Genomic DNA, 20,536 nt, shown 5'->3' on the forward strand with positions numbered 1-20,536 from the left:
GGAATAGTCAAGCCTTAAAGTATTTATTTTTGATGCACAGGTTTGTTATCGTGGCATTATCTAGGATCATAAATGCATGGAAGCATCATGGAGTAATATGAAATCCTCTCTTTTCGCATTTTGAAATACATGAGGAGAATGATTACACTTTTTTGACAAGTTACACGGTTGATAAAGGTAATTGAAGCATATCAACTATATGTAGTGTGCTTGGAATCAATCCATCTTAGCATTTTAAGCTATCAAACATATTTCCAAACCCACCATGCTCAAGGTTAACATCGGTGAGACGTGCTATCAACCAATCATATATCTGCTTGCAGTTACAAGTGTGTTTTATTTTTAGTCAAGGTCGTTTAGTTGCATTGACTCCACAAACAATGGTCTAAGTGCTTGAGAATGGAGTTGAACCGAGGATTAGTAATAGCTGGATTTCACAATCACATTCTTGTCCAGTGGGCAACCAGCGTTTTGCGGTTCCATTCCTGTGCTAACCTGACGTGTGAATTGTATATTGCAGACAGAATGGAGACCGCATGACATCAAGGAACGTAAGTACCTGTCCTCGCAATTACCCCTTCCTTCATCCCCTTTCGCAATCAGTCTAGTTCCAATCGGTTTTGAAGGAGATCAAGGTCGTGTGCTGCATTAAGCGGGTACAACAGGCTCACTCATCTTGTTTCTTTGGCAAGGGACTGGAGGAGGAGAGTCTCCAAGTAAGGAGCATGTATGTAGTAGTGCAATTTGTTGCTGCTAAGATATGTTTTTTTTTTTATTTGACGTGACACGTAGATGTGGAGGACTTCTCGGTTACATGCGGTCCAAACGTTGTTCACTACATTGTAGGAGATCAGGAGGATTACCTGCATGACGTTTATCTTGTACAAATACCTCGTCCACATGGTGGCTTCAGTTGGTACAGATGTGGACACAGGTGGTTACTCAACATAATTACTAAAGACGAGTTTAATCGAATAACCGGCAACTGGTCGTGGTGAGAGTGTTGACGCTTTAATTCCTCCTACGTGTGACGCCTCGTGTGATTGACAGACGCAATACACCTTCGTCCACGTCAGTGACTGTTGTCGCTACAGTCCCTCCAAACCAGAAGGACTACTACTTGTTCAGTCTCGAAAAGACTCACGGTTGCAGATAACCTGTAACATTTCGTTACAGTCCCCATGTTCTTTTGAGCCCTCTTAGCCCAAAGTGCTCCGATGCCGTTGCCTCACTCGTTTGGTTGGAGGGAAGGCATGACCTCTGAGTGGGTGCACAATGAAGCAGAGGAAGTACTTTCCTGTTCCCAATTTAGAGGGCTGATTTGACAATAAAAGGATGCGTCCCAAGTATTTATCGCAAGAAAAGTGGAGAAGCGGTGGCGCACCCTGGGGTGTGTGCAGTGACTGCGAAGTAGCACCGGCTTGGATGGTTTACCAGAGTCAGAAATGTAGCCACTAGATGGGACTGGATTTTGATCAGTGATAGCTTCGCAGTGGCTCGTCTACGTCGTTAAGTGTGGGGGACGTTGGACTGCAGGATTGAGGCCCTTAATGGACATCTGAGTCCGCATTACCACTTCTTCTCGCGAGGTGGGCAATCCAGCCCTTCCAACTGTCACGGCTGCACAGACGGGGAAATAGTGTCCAAGTTCGTGAGGGGCTTCCCATCACTGCCGGTGCTCATTTCAGCGGCTTCTTGGCAAAGAATGACAATCCAATTAGGAGTCCCACGCTAAAGTGTGGTGTAGAAGGGAGGACGCGGTGGCTTCCAACCACCCAGGATTTAACCATTCTCCTCACCATGGGCATCTCGTGCCGGCAGGTGTGCTACTCGTCACTGCAGCAGGAGAGGAAATGTTAAGTGGTTTCGTGGATCCACTGTTCTACATTACTTCCCTCACGCCACGCTCCGCTCACTTCGTCACTGTGGCCACACAACATGCGGTTGAATAGTAGCCTACAAGCAGTAGTAGAGGGAGAGGGAGGAGAGTGTATGCCCGTGCAGTCCATCGAAGGTCGATGAAAGCAAATGCAACTGAACGCCTTCGAACAGGTTGGAAGCAAGTACTCTGCAGTGGGGAAAGCGTCTGTATCACAATAACTGCGCATCAATTGTTCGGTGGATGGATGAGTCGTGTTAATCACCAAAACATCCAAGCAGCCAGTTGTCATTTGTCAGGGGGTTCAGTGCTCTGGACTGGACTGCGTCATATCACGAAATCCAACCACACTTCAGAGTACGTCTTTACCGCCAACGTAATGGTCGGGCATTGGGTGTGCCATCGGTGAGTCAGCAAGTCCTGTCAGTGGGTTGTGCATAAAGATGTTCCAGTAGAGCGGGATCAGGCCTTGACCCTACATTGGTACCTATTCCCGAACGCGAAAAAGGGTGCTGGATTTCCTGCAAGAAATCATACTGTTTATTTCATCATGTGCTGCACAAGAGCGCATGAACGGTGAGTGGTGCTACCGGCACACGCACTGTTCTACTTAAACTGTCAATAAGTGACAACGCAGTTGGTCACACGAGAGAAAGGAGCAGCATTGATACAAGTGTTTGTTGAATAGGGACCTACCCACCTACACTGCTCAATGAACGAACCTTAGTCTGGACCATGGCGAGACAACTTCACCAGCGCAACTACTGGCTGGACTTTGACGACCCGTCGCACTGTCTGGTCAAAACGCCACAAGCATTCGAGATCGGGATTGAATCTGTGACGTGACACGCACACCGCCACCCAACCGCAAGGAGGTGCGACGAAGCAATGGATCCAACTCTCGCACATCCCGTCCGCGAGTTGCACATGTGAGTTGGTTGTGCAACGATGACTTTTACAAAGGCACCAACAGGATGGAAGGAAGGGCAACACCACCAAGTGGGCCGTCAAAATGAGTAACTCGTTTTCAATCCACTGGCATTTATTCACCTGAGTAGATGGGTGGGTGATTTAGCTGCGAGGTTCTACACGGACAGATATGTGGAACACATTAAAAGGCAATTGAAACGGAGGTGCTAATCGCAAATTTTGGGGTGCAGGATCACCCGATGAGAGGAGTGGCGAAGTGGAATAGTCTATGTGGAAAGGAATAAAGTGAACAAATCTATACAAGGATGGTTGCTGACAAAAGACGATGAGGGATCGAGGAGGGGAGGAATGGAAGCATGAGTGAGGAAATCACGTAATGAAATGTCCAAGTTTGTGGTGGGGTGCGATGTCGTCCCAAATTTCGTAACACGACAAGCAAGTGTGGTCAAACTAGAGGGTTCACAAAAAAACTAGCAGGTGCGATGGAGGGCGGCGCGATAGCGTGGAAGGAAGCGGTGAAGTTGTTTTGTTCTTTCCACGGTGCCGAGAGGTGTGAGTGATCCCTACAGCCTGCCATGCGGACACACCTTCTGCTTGCAACCTTGTCTGCTGTCACACGACAAGGTCGTGACAGCACGTTGCATCCACTGCCATGCTGATTTGAAGCAGCAAAATCGCGTCCAAACTACAGATATCCACTTCAAAGCTCACGAAAATGCAGGTTGCACAACGATGGTTTCTCCACTCACTTGATGAGATAGCGCCTCAAGAGGAGCCTTCACGTCCTGCGGTGTGGTTATGTTCACGAAGACTACGCCTCGTCACTTCCACCCCACACTCCACTTCTTCCTTCAAGGCCTGATGCGCAGTCCAACGGTTCCGTTTACTAGCGAATAGGCGCAATTCATCCACCTCTCACCTACCACCACCTTCCAGGATGTCACAAATCCGTAGCCCAACTCGTCTGTGGTGCAGCCCAGCGCAAATAGATACGGTGACGGCACCATGTTGGACCAATTGTTGTCGCGACTGATCCTCCGTGTTTTCGCCGCAATCCGCCCACGTACAGCATCATCCCAGACATCGTCAAGGTGATGTGCGAGGCGACGTTTCTGTCTCGAAGCAAATACCAACTACATCAGTCAATCAACATCTCGTCAGTGTTCACCCCACCCCACCCCACCCTATCCGCCTTATTCTCTACACCTCCTCCACTTTGACAAATTCATCCTCTGCCCCCACCTCCATACTGTGTCCCTAAAAATAATTAAAACTGCAACCCCTTTACTCTCATCGACACTTCCTGCTTCCCTAACAATGTGATGAGTGAAGGAGTACAATCGTCGCGCGCATGCATATACGCACACGCGTTTGACAACTTACCTTACGGAATTGATTGTATAGATGCCTTTGTGTTAGGGCAGAGGCAGTAGTAGTTTCACCATCTCTCCCCAAGAGGGTGGGGGAGTCTTTCAGCGATTTCTGCGTTGTCACCGCTTCTTGCCAATCCTACACGAGAAAAGACGAATGAGAATCGACAAAGTGTGAAAGGGAAGGAGGGAGACGAATAACTGGTAACGGGCAGCAAGAGCAATTCGCAACACTCTGTCCACCATCCAACACCAACCACTTTCATCCATTCCAGGCATGTGTAGATATCTTGCATCCGCCATGCCTCAGTCAAAACGCTCGTTTCACAACAAACAAATCCATCGCTAATCTCGAAGCCAGCTGATTCCCCCAGCTTCACCTTCGTTGTGGCCCCATCCAGCGCTTTACTCACAACCACATGCAGCCCACACACCGCGTTCTCCAAAGCACCAACAGTTCCATCCTTTGTATTCTCTCCCACCCCAAGTGTCGAGGTTTGCCACGTCTTGTCATTTGCATTGCAGTTCGAAAATCACCAATGCTTACACTGTCGCGGTGTTTCTCGCTGCATTGCACACAGACCCGGTGGTGGTAGACTGCATTTGCCTACGGCAGTTACTACGACGCATGAAGGTGAGCGGAGTTCCTCCGATCCCCTCCCCTCATTCAACATCTCCTGATCGCCTGCTCCTCTATTCTCCACTTTCTGCTCCCACTCCTGCTCCTACTTCCGTTGCTTCCAGAGCAGACAGATCTGCAAGCCCACGTTGTAGTTGGGACGGAGTTTCGCTGAGTCAAACTCTGCCTGGCAGTAGATGCAATGTTCTGTTACGGTCCTGGAGTGTCAAAGCAGACGGGATTGCAAGTAGAAGGCGCGTCCGCATGGCATGCTGTAGAGATCACTCATCCTTTTTGGCACAATGGAAAAGACAAAACAGGTTCACTCATTACTTCTCCATCACAGCTGCTGATGTTATCTGGGAATAGAACATAAAGCAGATGTGAATTCAAAACTCAGCAGCCTGATTTATTGCTCCTCTCTACATCCACACCCGAAGCGATGGCTACCGCTTGCATGAAGAAATGCGGGCGTGTTCCACATTACACCGTTGAAGAAGACACACAAACCACTTGCTGCTGATTCGTGGAGAGCAAAGCTGAACCCTTAGCCAACTCATCATTTGAGGCCTTCAGTCCCTCTAGACTCCTCTCCCACCGTACAGCACAGACCCCTGCTCGCCAACCGTTATCCATGACTGCTCCCTTCCACTCCTCCTTCTGCGTACTCGTGACCTCTCTAGCGTGGTCACAATGGCTTGCCCCATTACGTATTCTGGCAAGATTCTGCACCCTACCACATACCCGGTCATCCCATTACACAGTTTTGGCACTCATGGCTGCCTGCCTCCCTCAATCCCTCATCAATCATCACTCTATGGAATGGTTTACATTACTCCTTTTCAAATACACTATTCCACTTCACCACGCCTATCTACGACTTTGGTGTGTGAGTCGTCTACACCGCTTCCACACCTTAAAATCCAGGGTAGGTGGCACCATTTTGCTCGAATGTTGATTTAAACGGCATATCCGTCCGTACCTGGCCCCTCAGCGGAATCACCCACCCACCTACTTAGGTGGAATAAATACCAAGGGAGTAAAAACAAGTTACTCATCCAAGTGTCCCGCTTAGTATTGCACTATCTCCCTCTATCCTATCAGTGCCGACACAAAAAACTGCTTTTACATAAACAACTTACACCTCTACGCGCAATCCACGTATGAGAGAGACGACACAGGAAGCCGCCGCTCCATCGCATCCTCCTCCGTTTGAATGGCGGTGTGCGTGTCACACTATAATGGCTGCCACCTTTGTCATCTTTATTGGTCAGTTCTTGTGATGGCTCAACCAATCAGCACGATGCGTTGCTGAAGTCCATCCAGTAGTTGCACTCGCAGTGTTGTTCGCATAGGCTATGCCAACACTCACTCACTAGGCAGTGATTTGTAAGTTCTTTTTCAGAAATTGACATCCATGCTGCACCTCCCTGGTGCATTTTCAACTGCAGTGTCACTTATCTACAATTGAAGTAGAGCACTACTCGTTAGGCTGCATATGAGGGGTTACATGATGTGATTTTATGTAGAATAGCGCGCACCCAATTTCGCGTCTGAGAATAGGTACTAACGCATTGTCGAGACCTGATCCCGCTTCACCAAAACATCGTTATGCACAACCCATCCGTGGTACTTGCTGGCTCACTGATGGTCCATCAATACTTGACCATTACTTCGGTGGTAGAGACATGTGATTGGAAGTCTGGTTGGAGGCCTCGATGGGATGCAGTCCGTTCCTGAGCATCGAATCTTCTAGGTAGCGATAAATGACCGCTAAGATGTTTTGGTGATTGCACTACACTTTGCTGACGAAGGCTTGTAAAACGCAATCACCAGGCATCCATAGCAAATCGGCCATGCGGAACATTTGAAGTGCATTCATTACCATAATAGATACTTCCTCCATTTGACAGAATCCGCTTCCTACTTTCCCAAAGCGGGATAAAGGGAAGAGATGATGAAGGAGAGTGCAGGAGACGAGGAACAGTAGCAGAATGAGGAATTCGGGACTTGGAGGACGATGAGAAAGAAGGACTGGAAGAGGATGAGACGGTGTGGATACATAAGGCTAGAGTGTGGAAATTACACACCAAACGTAAAGTGGACGACAAAGCCTAGAAACGGTAAGAATGGTATCTGAAATTTGGAGGATGAAAAAGGCGAGATAGAGGAGGAGGAGGTCATGGTGGTGGCCTATCAAGCGTAGGAATCCAGGCGTTAGTAATGAGAAGCCGGAAGAAGCGGAAAGAAGACAAAGACAAGGTTACCTGGGTGGGAGAAAACTAGACATTGCGAAGGAAGAGAAGGAAGAAGGTGAAGTAGAATTGTGGATGAGCTTGTTCTATTTTCCAACAACACGGAAGGTCTTAGAACCCGCGCTATTGTTTAATTGTCTGACTGTCCAATTTTGCGTACAGATAAACAGTCGGGATTTTCTGCGGAGGCCGGTTTATTCGCCCTGCCAACCATTATTATTGTACCATGATTTGTCACTTCCACCAGGCAGTAAATTATCAATTTCTGAGCCAAAAATTGAAGTGCCTATTCCCGAAATAAGTGAGTAGCAATGATAATACCTATACTGTTTACGAAACATGACTTGACAACTTGCCCTGCCCCGTACCGACAGTAGGGAGCAGCGAGCAGGTGGTGACACGTCCGTTAGAATCGGATGGACTGCGTCTTCGTGGTGTGCACTGGTTGGATTGACGGCTTGCATAGGACTGAAAACCGAGAATGTTAACGTGGGTGTGTAAGTGTGTTTTTCGTAGCCGATGCGGGAAGTTTTAGCACAAGAAGCGTCATGTGCTGCGGAATGTGAGAGCACACCCATTGCCTAAGTTTAATTAACCCATCACACTGATTGGTGAGACCGCCACAAGAACTAACCAATGGAAATGTCAAAAGTGGTTGACATTGCGACTGGATCCATGATGTGATACACACACCGCCACTTGATCGGAAGAAGGTGAGACGAAGCGATGGATTCCGACCTCGCGGATTTTATTTCCAAAGCGTACTCAAAGCTGTGAGTTTTTGTAGAGAAAATGACTTTCTTTTGGGTACTGATAGTGCGGAGGGAAATGGAGGATCACAGAGTGAAGGAGAGGTCCAGCATCAGACATCGCTTGACACAATGGACACTTTGAAGATGAGTCTGGAGCGATTGAAGGCGTTTTGTTCCTCGGAACTAAACCCGGGAAAGAATACAAAGGAGGGTGTATTTGGTGCTTTGGATAGCAAAGATTCCGATGCCGCTAAGATGAAACTAAAATTGGACGCACTGGCCGAGCAAACTGCTAATCTTACAATCCAGCTTTCAAATCTTAAAGATGCCTACTCCTCGATGGAACACAGCACAGTAAGCGGTGTTGGGTGGTAGCCTAAGCATTGCAAATTCACTCGGCTGCTACGCCCATTTCTCTCTCTTTTTCACTTCCCCTCCCTCCTCGACCCGCCTTCTAACATCCCCTCTTGTAGGCTTTGCGAGAAAATATGTCAAAGCGGAATATACTGGAAAGTCTTCTTGAAGTTGCCTCATTGTTAGGAGGGGCCAAGAGGTGGCAAACAATGTGGAAAGTACCGACGGAATCATCAGATCAACACACTAATGTAAATTTTTAAACGTATAATTCCGTCTTCTTTTGGCTGTAAATTCTGCATCTTTTATGAGGGACATTTCGGCTTTGGTTCACACCAGATCCTACAGTAAACACAAATGATCGAAGCCTATACATCCCCCATTTTCAAGGGAAGGTTGCCTAAAGTTTTAGAGTTGATTCGACGTAAATGTTGAAGCCTCTTTAACCCTGTACTTGATCTACGAGGTTTACCTTGATTTCTCTGTGTCATTTCAAAGTTGTCACGGGTGCCCTCCTTTCTTTGTACATCAAAATTCCACCCAATGTCAATAGCGTGTGATTACTGGAGGTGCTAAAATTCTTTACAATTGTTGAGTCAAGACGCAACCACATGGATGAGGCTTAGGCTTAGGTCTGACAAACAGCCCTGTGCTGGTCAGCGGTTTCACTTTTGGACGATTTGAAGGACTGATGCATGCTTAATGCCTCAAAACTGACAGTAGCATTTCTTGAGTGATTGTATTGCTACGAGAGTAGAAGGGTAACCTTTCATTTCCTTTTGTTCTCTTCCACTTTTTTTCGCCCTTTTTCCTTCTTCTTCCTCATCAACTCCTTTCTCGTAATTTCCCCCCTCCTATTGCATGGGCGAAATGCTTAATTTCACATCCCGTAACGGACAACTGCATAATCACGTGGTCAGGAAGAATACCTGAGTATGCTTAATCGTCCTTTCTGTTGATGCATCGCCTGCGCAGGTAAAAGGCCACGAGATGTTGAGAATCATCGGTCTAAATAATGCTGTTGACCACCTCCGAGTGCTTCGAACTGCTTTGCTAAGTAGACGAGATCAAAGCCATTTGGAGCTGGCCCCTCTTCACAACGAGCTGAACGCAGCTGCGACAACGATCGAGACGTCGCTAACCAGAGCCCTCAAAAGAGCTCTGGTGAAGGTGGAGGCGAATGATCTAAATTTGCAAAAGAAATTGGAAGACTTGAGCGTTGATATGGGGAAAACACAAAATATCCTGCCATCTATACCAAACGTGCTTTCACTGCTTGACGACGAAAAGGTACGTTCCGGTTAAACATTCCCTTATCCTTTAACCCGACCTTCTGATTGTTTCTCCTTTAAAAGCTAAAACCTTGCATATGTATATTTGTTAGCCCGTAAAAAGTATGCATTGTTTTTTGAATTTTCCAGACAGACTTCAAAAAGATTGTTGAGTTTCAAAAAACATTCTCTGACGCTCAGACGATGGTACATACGGCGCAGGAGGCCTTAGCAAATTTGAAAATGGAGAAGTACATTCTCTCGTTGCAGGGACTAACACAGGTAATTATGTGATTTGACAATGCCTGGGAAGCACTAGCTGAGTCTGTAGGGTTGTAGGGTATTTGTCTTCGTCATTTTGACGGTAGTACTAAGAGGACTCTTGAGCATCGTTGAATCTCCCACCTCCCGGCCTCCACCATTACACATTTCGCTGGTCACTGTCGTCTACGATGTTGTCGTAAACCGATTGCTCCCCAAGCATCTAACAGCAGATTGCTCTGTTTTCACTTCAGATAAGGATTGCACTGGACAACTTTGACTTTTTCCTCCAAGGGGAACAGGCGGATCACGGAGGCAAGGAGTCTGTGCAAATGGAGGAGCTCTTCAATCAAGTAATCACTTTGTTTCCCTCCCAGTGGTTATGTTCTGATGTGGGCAAATAAGTTGGTAAAGTCTTCAATGCAGCTGGCTAAAGCGTTTTGTTGCAGCTTGTAGAACCCTGCAAATCACAGATGGCGATAAAGCAGTAGCAGCAGCAGCAGTTGGCGTCGGCCCTTGTCGGTGCGGTTGGGCATGGTGGAAGTGTGACTTGATGCTGCCTGCCGTGAAGATAGAAGTTAAATCGGTTTTAATGGTGCAAGTGGAATTGTTCGCTTGCCAAGACAGAGGTGACATTTTGATAGAGCTAGATGGTAGCCAACACGACTACAGCCTGCCGTAGAAGTGGACAACCAAGGAAGCTCGTGTCTGTTCTGGAAGGAGTGATAAAAACTTTCAAGAAGCCTTTGTCAGCTACTTGGAATTTTCGCAATTAAAAAAAGTAGCACAAGCATATTTGGCTGCCCCATGTCACCTTTCCTTGCTTAAGTAAACTGCAGTCAAAGTAGCTTTGTGCGTTAGCCATGTTGTGAAGAGATGTGGGTGACTTTGAAGGATATTTTTGTCTTCTTTTAGACAAATGAAAGTGGAAGAGGTCACCACTTGGAGGATCTATTTATGTAAAGATGGGTTTTATTAATCTTTGTCCCGAAATTATCGAAGCGGACCTTTTCAACTCTCTAAATGATCCGGTTATGCAAAGTTTCTTTTTCGAGGATAACATTTGACCTCCACAAACATCATGACCCACATTTCTTGTTACTGTAAAATACCTGAATCGGTGTGAGTGAAGACATTGGAATTAATGGTGGATGGACTAACTGATCAAAAGAAGTCACATCCAAAGCCAACTACCACTTTTTGCATTGTTTTATACTGCTTCGGGAATGGCTGATGACGCTACGATGCGTTGTGACAAGCGTGTCATCTGTTAGGACGCCTCATTAGCCAAACCACCTTCTGAATCTGCAACATGATTGGCCACCACAAGGTCATAAGCATCAGACAAAGCACTGACGATTAGGCACAAGTACTCGGGCGTTTGCCTATCACCTTCCCAGGCCTCAAAAAGTGTTCCACGACGTTGATGCACGCACAAGAACACTAATGGACAGTTAAAGTAGGATGACACATTAGAGTACCGAGACAAAAGCACATTTGGGTCTCACAATCTTGGCAAATGCGGAATGCCACAACGGCAAGATATCTGGTGAGATAAGCTAGAAACATGTTGCAATTTCAGCACAGACTTCTTGTGAAGGAGCATTCTTCGACTGAGTGGTTCAATCGGTTGTGAAGGGTAGCAAGGATCCACAAGCAGTATGCGGTAGCGCGCCTACAAATGCTACCCACTATTCCACAATAGCACTGCTTCTCTGGTGCCAGTGCAACCATGTAGGCCGTCGTCGTCACTGTTGTCTCTTCAAACTGCCACGCAATGGCCGTGGACGCAGTGAATAGCAAAGGTAATCCATTGTTAAACTTGTTGGAGGGAGAAAGTCGCCACGACGTACTATTGTCAAGTAAGTCATTGACGTAAGTGGAGACTGTCCGCGCTTACGCACAGTATATCGAATCGTTGGCCACCCCTCCCCCTCCCCCACGAAGTGGCAAAAATCACACCAAGAATTGAGTGCCACCTTGCACGAATCCAGAAGGTGGGTTAGAGCTGATGTGACTATGCATAATCAACATAGCCTCTCCTTACGGAAGTGCTGCTTCGTTCCTTTGATTGCTGCCGAACCATAAAAAGTTGTAAGAATTGCACGAGGTACACTTCATAGTCTGTTGCGTAGCTGAATGATCTCGACTATTCCCGTATTGATACATAGCCTACACCTTTCATATACCACTGTCTATTCGTGTGATCTTCATCCTGATACGTTCTCTAAATACTTGCTTGGACATACTATACTGGGACGCAGCTAAAAGTCTCGAATGGTGTTGGAGAGCGTCTGAGAATGCCTGTTGTTTGTACTGTTTTACACTACCTTCTACACATACGCACGTGCTAACAAATTAGACATCACTTAAAACCACACAAAGATATGAATTCGCTAGGTGCCTTAGAATTGACTGCACTACGCAAATAGCTCGACCCGGGAACTAATTCCAGAGTTGGCATAACCTAAGACTATCAGGCAGGGAGAAGTAAAGATCCGCATCATTGAGACCGTGAGTAGGCGCTGGCGTCGCGTTTTGGATTGATCATGGGGGGCGGAAAACGCCGAATGCTCGGGTCACCTTTTGACCCACCCGCACATTGGTGGTTACGCGGAATGTATCAGGGAGGCTCCACATGTCATTATGACTTGTGTCAGATGGAAGACAGTGAAAACCCAACCGATGGCCGTTTTTGTCGTCAGTAGAATTAGCCACTTCTGAATATAGGGGGAGAGCGTTGGGATTCACTAACACGTATCTCAGAGTGCAGCAGAAGCAGCGTAACCAACTTGCCATCTGACGCCTTGAGAATGTCCCTAACTACCTGCGACGTGGTCTTGCTACCATGATCTAGGATCAAGTGCACCAATGCGACCTTGTCATGGTCTGATAAGTGCCCTGTAGAGCCTGCTGCGTAGCCGAAAGTTTCATACTATCAAAGAATAGAATGGACCTTCGCCTATGTCCCTCATCTCCTTGCCATCATTTACGAAATCAACCTGGCTACCTTCTTCTCAAATTAATTTTTGCCTACTTTCACTTTCGTCCTGCGGTTTAAAGAGAGGTAAAACACCAACTACTACCCTTACCCACAAAACTGGCTTCCTCAACAATATGATGAGTAAAAGAGTACAATCCCCATGTCGCACCTACCTTTGGTCCCCAATATCATATAGGGAAGGGAGCGGTGAAGGCAGTGGGAGTGACATCACGTCATCACTCATAAAGCAGCAAAAATCTCCTTCAACCAATGGCAAATTTGACACCTGCCATTTTCATTTATTTGACTCTTCGTAAAAACTGCCTTGCAAATGCAGTTTTGTTTCGACATCTCGCCTTCACCAAAAAGCCCTGCTTATGGGATTCCTTGGTGAGAATGAACCAATCATCAGTAGGCTTGTTTTCATCCTTTAAAAACAGGGATTACGCTATGGACTTTCTGCAGAGTTCTGCAGAAGAATGGTGTTTTGAAGCTAGGCCAGAACCTTTGCACTTATAAAGCAGTCTGTTGTTGAGGCTGCTCCATGATTGTCGGTGAACGTCAGAACGTCAGAAGTTGGGCGCTATAAGGGGATAAAAAACCCTCCAAATGGTACCAGTGGTGGCTCCTTCCCACCTCAAGGGTGTAAATTTCTGCATCTTCTTGCCTGATGACAATGATTGAGCCTGTGAAGGCACTGGGCCATACACTTCTACTTCCCAAGCATTCTGCTCTTCGTGGCGCCGCAATTCTTTTATACCCTGCTCGCGAGATGTAGAGGCAAAACCCTAAAGCAAACACTAAGTTAGGTGAGTGAATGAAATGGGAAATATAGTGGTGAGAATGTTGTAAGGGTGTGTGCGAAATGGAGGTGTGACTTTTGAATACATGTTCTACGATGGGCTTGAACACATATTGGTAGGTACATGCATCCTCAAAGACTTGCAATCAACCTCCTTCACGCCGACGAGCAAATTTTGCTATCTTACCACCCCCAAAAAGTCTCGTTTTCATCACTGCAATGTTCTGAGCTCTAAGTACTTAAGATGCCTGTAATCTATCACACGAACCGGCGTGCACGCATTCACCACCACTACCGTCTTACATTCTGGTAGACGGCGTGTGTGCGGGCTCGCACTGAGTCGTATGGTAAGTTCATTGTAAAAACTGCCTCCATCTTTCCCAACTCCCTTGCCGAGCACAAAAGAGGCCGAGAATAGCTATGATCTAGGGTTTCCAAAAAAACAAGCACTTCAGCGTCTTCCCCTTCTCCCTTCCTCTCTCTTTACTGCCTTTAGTAGATGTACCTTTTTCACATCACCAACATCTTTCCCCGAGCAAATGGTTCTACCTTTGCTGATCAACTCTTTAAATACTTGATTGCTTTGGTTGCGATGGGGCGAGTCGAATTAGATCTACCGCTATTCATCAATCATATCGAAAGCACTTTGCTTGACAGTAATCGCGGGGCGGTTGAATGCAGTAAAGCCCTCTTTTAAGCATTTCGCATTTGTCACATGTCAAATACCTTCCATAGTCTGGCACCACCGTTCGTAAATATTAGTTAGGATACAGCTTCTTGTTAAGACGAGACTTCTCACATTACCTGCAATATGAGCGAGTTCTTCCACAGACAGGGCATCTCGCTAGGTGTGCGGGGTGACTTTTTGATAGATACCTGCTTACTCATGATCTGAGTAGGGGCCAAGTAGGGGTGGTCACTCTTCCTTTCCCCCCCTCAAAATTGTGTCTCAGTTCAGAGAACGCGTCGATCGGCAATCACAGGAGCTATGTATGGAAACTTCCTTGCGACTGTAGAAGAAAAAGGCATACAATTATACCAAAAATTTATAGCAAGTCAGGAGTGGAGCCCACAACTAATCCAAGTTCCTCGAAGTTGCCGTGCATTCGTATCCAAGTGGTACAAGTCAATCCTCTTTCAAAGTGCACAATCCACAAAACTGGTCTAGATGATTGGTGAATTGGATGGTGGCTATCAAGCTAGTCATTCGACAATACGTACCCTCTGAACCGGATCCTTTACACATGTGAAGGAAGGAAATCGTTTCCAGACTACCAAGTTGGCTACTTCTGTAGTCGAAAGTGTAGGAGGCAAAGATGACGCCTTCATTCACTCGACGAATGAACACGTTTCAGCCGCACCTTAAAGCATATTACTAGATGTTTACTCAAGCCTACGTGTAGGTGAGCCCATGATAAACGTCCTCACTTCTACATTCCATGGACCATTTGGGCAGGTCTGTGTGTTGGTCTCTACCTTCTGCAAGCAAACACAAATGCTGAGGTATGATGTGAGGGCTTTACGTGGCAAGGCACTTTACCCACTCAAATCTGTCGACAACAGAAGCGTTCTCGCCTTCGTCCTTTCTCCACTTCCCTCCTCTAATGGGAACCGCCATAGATCACTTCCTCGTTAATTGCCTTCTGCAGGCGTGTATTTAGGAGAAGCATTTGTTGATTTGTGCTCACACCTGTTTTTTGCCGTGTCAAGGATACTCACTATCTACTTCTTGATAAAATTTATTCTGTGACTGTTGACATTGCTTGTCACCAGCCACAGATGCCACAGTTATATTCATTCAATTCAAGGTGCAATCATCCAGTAACTTGACACTATTCAAGCCGATATCTTTCTACTTCTTTGTCTACTGTCAAGATTGTGCATCACCAGAGCCAATGACTGAGCGACACAGACCCCACCATGACTACTGTGCTTACCAAAGTGTAGCAAATTGATGGAGATATAAAATGCAAATCCTTCTTCATCTTGCAAGTATCTGAAGAGCCATTTTCATTTAGGTGGTCACTAAGCGCAACATTACACATTGCTGGTTTTAATCACACCTCTTCGTCCTGGTGGCACAAACCTCACGAGGTGATGAGACTACAAGAATATGTCAAATCAACCGAGACTCGACAACACACAAGCCCACTAGGAATAGGACATTCACACATCTCCTATGCAGCTAAGCAAAACCAGTCCTGCAGCGTTGCCAGGATCTAGAAACCCTCCACACAGCAGATATCAGAAAACAAGCTTCAAATAAACTTCCAGCAAAAATGGTGAGCATGAAGGCATTCGACAAGCACCAGCAACATGGTGAGGGAAATGTGCACTTCGCACCTCCCCAAAAATGTGTGCATTCCCCTCCCTCTCCAATTCCTTCAGGATGGGCAGCAATAAACCGTCAAGTCAATGGAGGGCGCCTGATGCAAGAAACATGGTCCAGCCCCAGTAATGACCTCTCAAGTTGATCATACCAAAGCAATTTGCCAACTGCAACACTAATGTTAACAAATATTGATGACAAATTAGGAATTTTGCTTGCAGCACGTTAAATACCCCCGTTTTTTGCATCTGCTGCAAATGGTGCCTGCTATTTTTTACTAGAACTATCTCTTAATGTAAAAATCATATCATATGAGGTTGGTGCCACTTTTGGAAAGAGAATGGACTCAATAAATCGCATTAATTACAACCATACGTTAGCATGGCAATGTTCTACTTGTTTAAACTAGTCAAACTAGTTATCACCCTTTTACTTAACTATGTTATTGTTTTATTTAGTAGAAATTTGCGGGAGGGTTTTTTTTATTTGGTGTGCAGCTGACGCCTACTGCTAAGGTGCCTTGATCGCGAAGTTCTCAATCTGTTTTCTTGTTGCAAAACGCAGAAGTACAGGCCAATTGTGAAGTAAAAGGCACTGATTTCGTCTTCTAACGCGGCAGCTATTTAGTTTCGTCGGGTGTAGGCCATTGACCCACTTACGTAAAGGTGCGAATAATTCTATTGTTCTTCACTCTGGGTGAGTATTGCAACTCATTGTCTCCATCCCCACTTCTTTTTGTCCAAAAGAGTGCCCAAACCAAACGCTGTAGTAAGACACGAGGGGATGGCGAAACTCACGATTCTTTCAGCATTGTTTGATTTGCTGTTTATGGATGACAATTCAACTATTATATGCCAGAGATGGGATATTGGCAGGCTCGTGGGTCATTATTGGAGTCGGTGTCTGCCATGGTGGGTTGAGCAGTCATGGTACAGGGATGTCGATCTGGAAAAGTTGAAAATCCCTACCTATGTTCACCTTTGAAACGATGCATGCATGGGTGGTCATGGGGACTGTCAAATTTCAAAGCAGCTATCATAGTGATTTCGAGTGCAGTACATTTATGTCCTGGTCACCTCATTCCATGGCATGAGAACATGTTCTTTAGATCCGGCGCCTAACTAACCCTCGTTTCCTCTTCATCGATGACAAGATCACTATGACATTGTGGAGAATTTCGTTTCCAACGGTCATTGTCATGTCATCTGTGAATGCAACTTGGCGCCTGTAGTAAATCGAGTGACGAATTTGCTTTGATTGCTCTGTCCGAACTGATCCGATCTCGTGTAATGCAATCTACCCTGTCCTGTCTTCAATGCAAGCAACAACATTGGACTTGCAAAACTGAACTAAGTCTAATGAATGTGAGTTGAAAACGGTCACGACTTTTTCCACGATTCTGTTTCATTACTCCCATTTTGTGTGCGCATTTCACGGAGGCACCACGGGCAACTCCGACACTTCAACGCAACGCCGGTAACAGTGAGTGAAGTCTGTTTAGATGTTTTGATGCACCACAATTTTCTTATGAAGTGATTTTCTGTCAATGTTCTTCCCTTGGTTGCACATTAACTACCAATCAAAGTTTGGGCAGAAGATGTGTGAGATACAGAGGTAATTAAGGGGAACTTGTATTGGAGAAATGGTTGGAATGAAAGAAGGAACTTCAAGTGTTTGGATGAGGGAGGGATGTAAGTGTCGCCACCCCTAACCAATGCCACTTCATCTCAATTAGATTGGTGTCAGACATGGGAGCGCCGTGATGACAGGTTTGGGCAAAATTGACTCTGCACACGTGGTGGTAATCTCAGTGCGTATTGGAGCCTTGGTATTTGACAATGGCTCAACTGTGTATCCTGGCCTAGCCTCTTCATTCGCTACTTACCTTCTCTTCTTCGCTAGCTACGTTAAGTTCCACTCTTATCCTGTGACCAACTCATCTCTCTTTCCACAGATTGTAAGGAGGACTTGCTCTTCGACGCCCTTACTCTCTCACTGACGCTGTTTGCTTCGCCAAGAAGAATGAAGAGTGGAGGAGTACAATCCACATGTCGCGGCTGCCTGTGGTCGTCGAAGCCGCAGCGAGGGGAGAGTAGTGGGAGTTGTGGGAACGACACCACTTCGTCACCCAACGACAAGGCTGAAATGTCTTGAATGCTGGTGGATGTAGACAAGGCGAGAACCAAATGTCCACCCCGTGTGATTCATCTTCACCAATGGAGTTCGGTGCCTAAGCAGTGCAAGTCTTCTTTCTCACGTAGTGGACTTGTTGCCTGTTATTTCCATCTATACGATTCTCCATGAAAGCGGCTTGTTGAAATAAAGTTTTGTTTCGACTTCTCTCCTTTTCCCGGTTTTCCTACTTAGGGCATTTCCTTGGTGGGAAAGAACCAGTCATTGGTAGACTGGCTTGCATCCTTCATGGAAGTGTCACGCTGTGCAATATCTGCAGTGTGGTGCCAGTTATGGCCCCACCTACGACTCGGCTTCCAAGCTGTGGCAAAGAATCGTGTATCGAGGTTGAGTAAGGGCTTTGACATTTACATGGCGGTGGGTTGTCATGGCGATGTGTGAATGTCCTGTTCCTAGTGGGCTTGTGTGTTGCCGAGTCTCGGTTGATTTGACAGATTCTTGTGGTCTCATCACCTCGTGAGATTTGTGTCACTGGTGGGAAGAGGTGTGATTGGAACAAGCAATGCGTAATGGTGCGCTTAGTGACCACCTGAAAGGGAAATACTCTTCAGATCCTTGAAGGGTGATGAGACGCGGACCTTCCATACCTCCACTAATTTGCCACACTTTGGTTGGCACAGTAGTCATGGTGGAGTCTGTGTCGCTCAGTCATGGGCTCTGGTGGTGCACCAACTTGACACCAGACAAGGAAGTGGAAAGTCCTCTGCTTGAATAGAGTCAGGTTGTTGGATTATGTGAATTGAATACGTCTGGTTGTGGCGTCTGCAGCTAATGGCAAGTAATGTCAGCAGTCACGGGGCAAGTTTTATCAAGAAATAGACAGTAGATGCCCTTGACCCGGTGACAAAGCAGCGTGAGCACATTCCAACAAATGCCGCGCCTAATACACTCCTGCAGAAGGCAATAAACGCGGAAGTGATCTACGGCAATGCACATGGGAGGAGGAAAGCGGAGAGAGAAAATGATATGCGCGACATACTATCACCAGTATAAAGGCAAATTTGTCTAATGCAGGTGCTTTCCTTGCAATGTGGAATGCAAAACTCACAACACACGGACCGTTTACTGTTGAGACAACAGCTTATACACCGAAACGCAGAAAGGCATGTCCCATTTTGCCAAGGCATTGCCCAAGAGGATTGACTCACTGAGCTCAATCCGCACGGCATCACAAATGATAACGTCTCTTTAGAGGATGTAACACCGCAAATTGCTGGATGTTTTGCCTTCAAATGACAAAGCTCTCAATGCAAGAACAATGAAACTGTGATATCCTAAGGTGGCTAAATTGTACGCAGCCAAAACACGCGCCCTATCGATGGTGAAGGATATTGCCTTAAAGAATTCCTGTGCCCAGCATTGCTTCTCGGGTGGTCAGATCCTCCATTGCAATTCTGAATTGCAATGGTAGTAAGTTAAGACCTTCTCCTTCCCGTCCCTCTTCCCCATCACGGTGTCACTCTCACTCCCACTCCCATTCACCAATCACAAGGCTTTGTAAATAGTGTGATGCTAGATCTTACCAACCTCCTTCCCACGCAACAAAACAATAACATTGGGTGATTAAAAAACCACAAATAGTTTAACTAGCTTTAGTAAGCGAAATACTGCAGTGTTTACCTCTAGTCACAATTAATGTAAGTTCCGAGTTCATAGTCTTTTCAAAATTTGCAACTTTTTTGTTTTGTGTGGTTTTGAATTTAAGCCATGTTACAAATAACCGAATATTCTCCATTATATGAAACGAATGCTGAAAGGGGGCTATTTAATAGAATTCAAGATGAAACCCGTAATTATATTTTACGCGTTAATTAATATTAATCCTGGCACTTTTTACTGAAATCTCATAACGCATGAGTTGTTTACTGCTACAGAATTGCGCTTCTTGATCCAAAGTGTACGAACTAGCGATTTAATTTGGAATTTACGCTACTCCTGAGAACCGACTGGGGTCAGTCTGGGCAATATCACAGATACCTTGGTGCTTTGGCGAGAACGTAAATAATTTAGCTTAACCCTCGAGCTTGCCAAAGGCTCACTTCGTTTTTAACCATTGTACTTCGTTGAGTGGGATGGCCTCCGGGTCATGCCAGTAGCCCCAATACCTTCTGTGTGTCAAACATGTATGTTTATATTCTGACCACGTTGAAGGTCTTCATTCGTCTTTATGGAAGTATCAGCGTACTGCATACGCTGCACGAATCACAATTTCATATTGTGGGAGGTTTTATTTGCAAAAAAAGCTGCGATTACTTATGTTACTATGTTATGTTATGTCACTCAGGCGCTACAGGGGAAAGAAGGAGCCCCAGCAAATTGGTTGAGCAGTAGTGTTTGATGGACGGAGATAGTTCTGATTCTTCCATTTAATGTCAAATTTGTTCTGCGTTTATTCCTCGCGTCCTCGCCTACAAGAACACCCAATGCGGATGTTATGTGGCGTTTGGCGGTGCAGAACACCTGTGCAGTTATTGGGTCAAGCCGTGCAATTTGCTGTTTCCTCCGAATCACAAGGATGAAAAATTAGCTGCAGTCTGG

The 20,536-nt window shown here is 46.0% G+C and overlaps 3 protein-coding genes across 3 annotated transcripts in view; 2 read left to right on the top strand and 1 right to left on the bottom strand. All coding sequences in view use genetic code 11, as the record gives it.

Annotated features, from left to right (window-relative positions):
- Positions 1 to 389, top strand: part of EGR_09063 (hypothetical protein) — a gene marked incomplete at both ends in the record, with an annotated part of 6,684 nt that extends 6,295 nt beyond the window's left edge. The window contains one exon of the mRNA XM_024498312.1: positions 240 to 389. Within this exon, the coding sequence (XP_024347269.1) occupies positions 240 to 389 (150 nt within the window). The remainder of the gene's footprint in view (positions 1 to 239) is intronic.
- A 2,213-nt stretch (positions 390 to 2,602) lies between these two features.
- EGR_09064 (hypothetical protein) lies at positions 2,603 to 7,631 on the bottom strand (the record flags this gene model as incomplete). Its single annotated transcript, XM_024498313.1, has 10 exons — positions 2,603 to 2,929; positions 3,127 to 3,259; positions 3,521 to 3,594; positions 3,733 to 3,942; positions 4,016 to 4,066; positions 4,193 to 4,318; positions 5,309 to 5,477; positions 6,472 to 6,550; positions 6,632 to 6,866; positions 7,422 to 7,631. 10 exons carry the CDS (start codon positions 7,629 to 7,631, stop codon positions 2,603 to 2,605), a joined length of 1,614 nt encoding a protein of 537 aa, XP_024347270.1.
- A 148-nt stretch (positions 7,632 to 7,779) lies between these two features.
- EGR_09065 (hypothetical protein) lies at positions 7,780 to 18,709 on the top strand (the record flags this gene model as incomplete). Its single annotated transcript, XM_024498314.1, has 9 exons — positions 7,780 to 7,826; positions 7,871 to 8,159; positions 9,135 to 9,449; positions 9,581 to 9,712; positions 9,946 to 10,044; positions 17,541 to 17,762; positions 18,173 to 18,355; positions 18,433 to 18,510; positions 18,560 to 18,709. 9 exons carry the CDS (start codon positions 7,780 to 7,782, stop codon positions 18,707 to 18,709), a joined length of 1,515 nt encoding a protein of 504 aa, XP_024347271.1.
- Between the last annotated feature and the right edge of the window lie 1,827 nt (positions 18,710 to 20,536).

The sequence above is a fragment of the Echinococcus granulosus genome, assembly GCF_000524195.1.
Source record: "Echinococcus granulosus chromosome Unknown EG_S00130, whole genome shotgun sequence".
NCBI lineage: Eukaryota > Metazoa > Platyhelminthes > Cestoda > Cyclophyllidea > Taeniidae > Echinococcus > Echinococcus granulosus.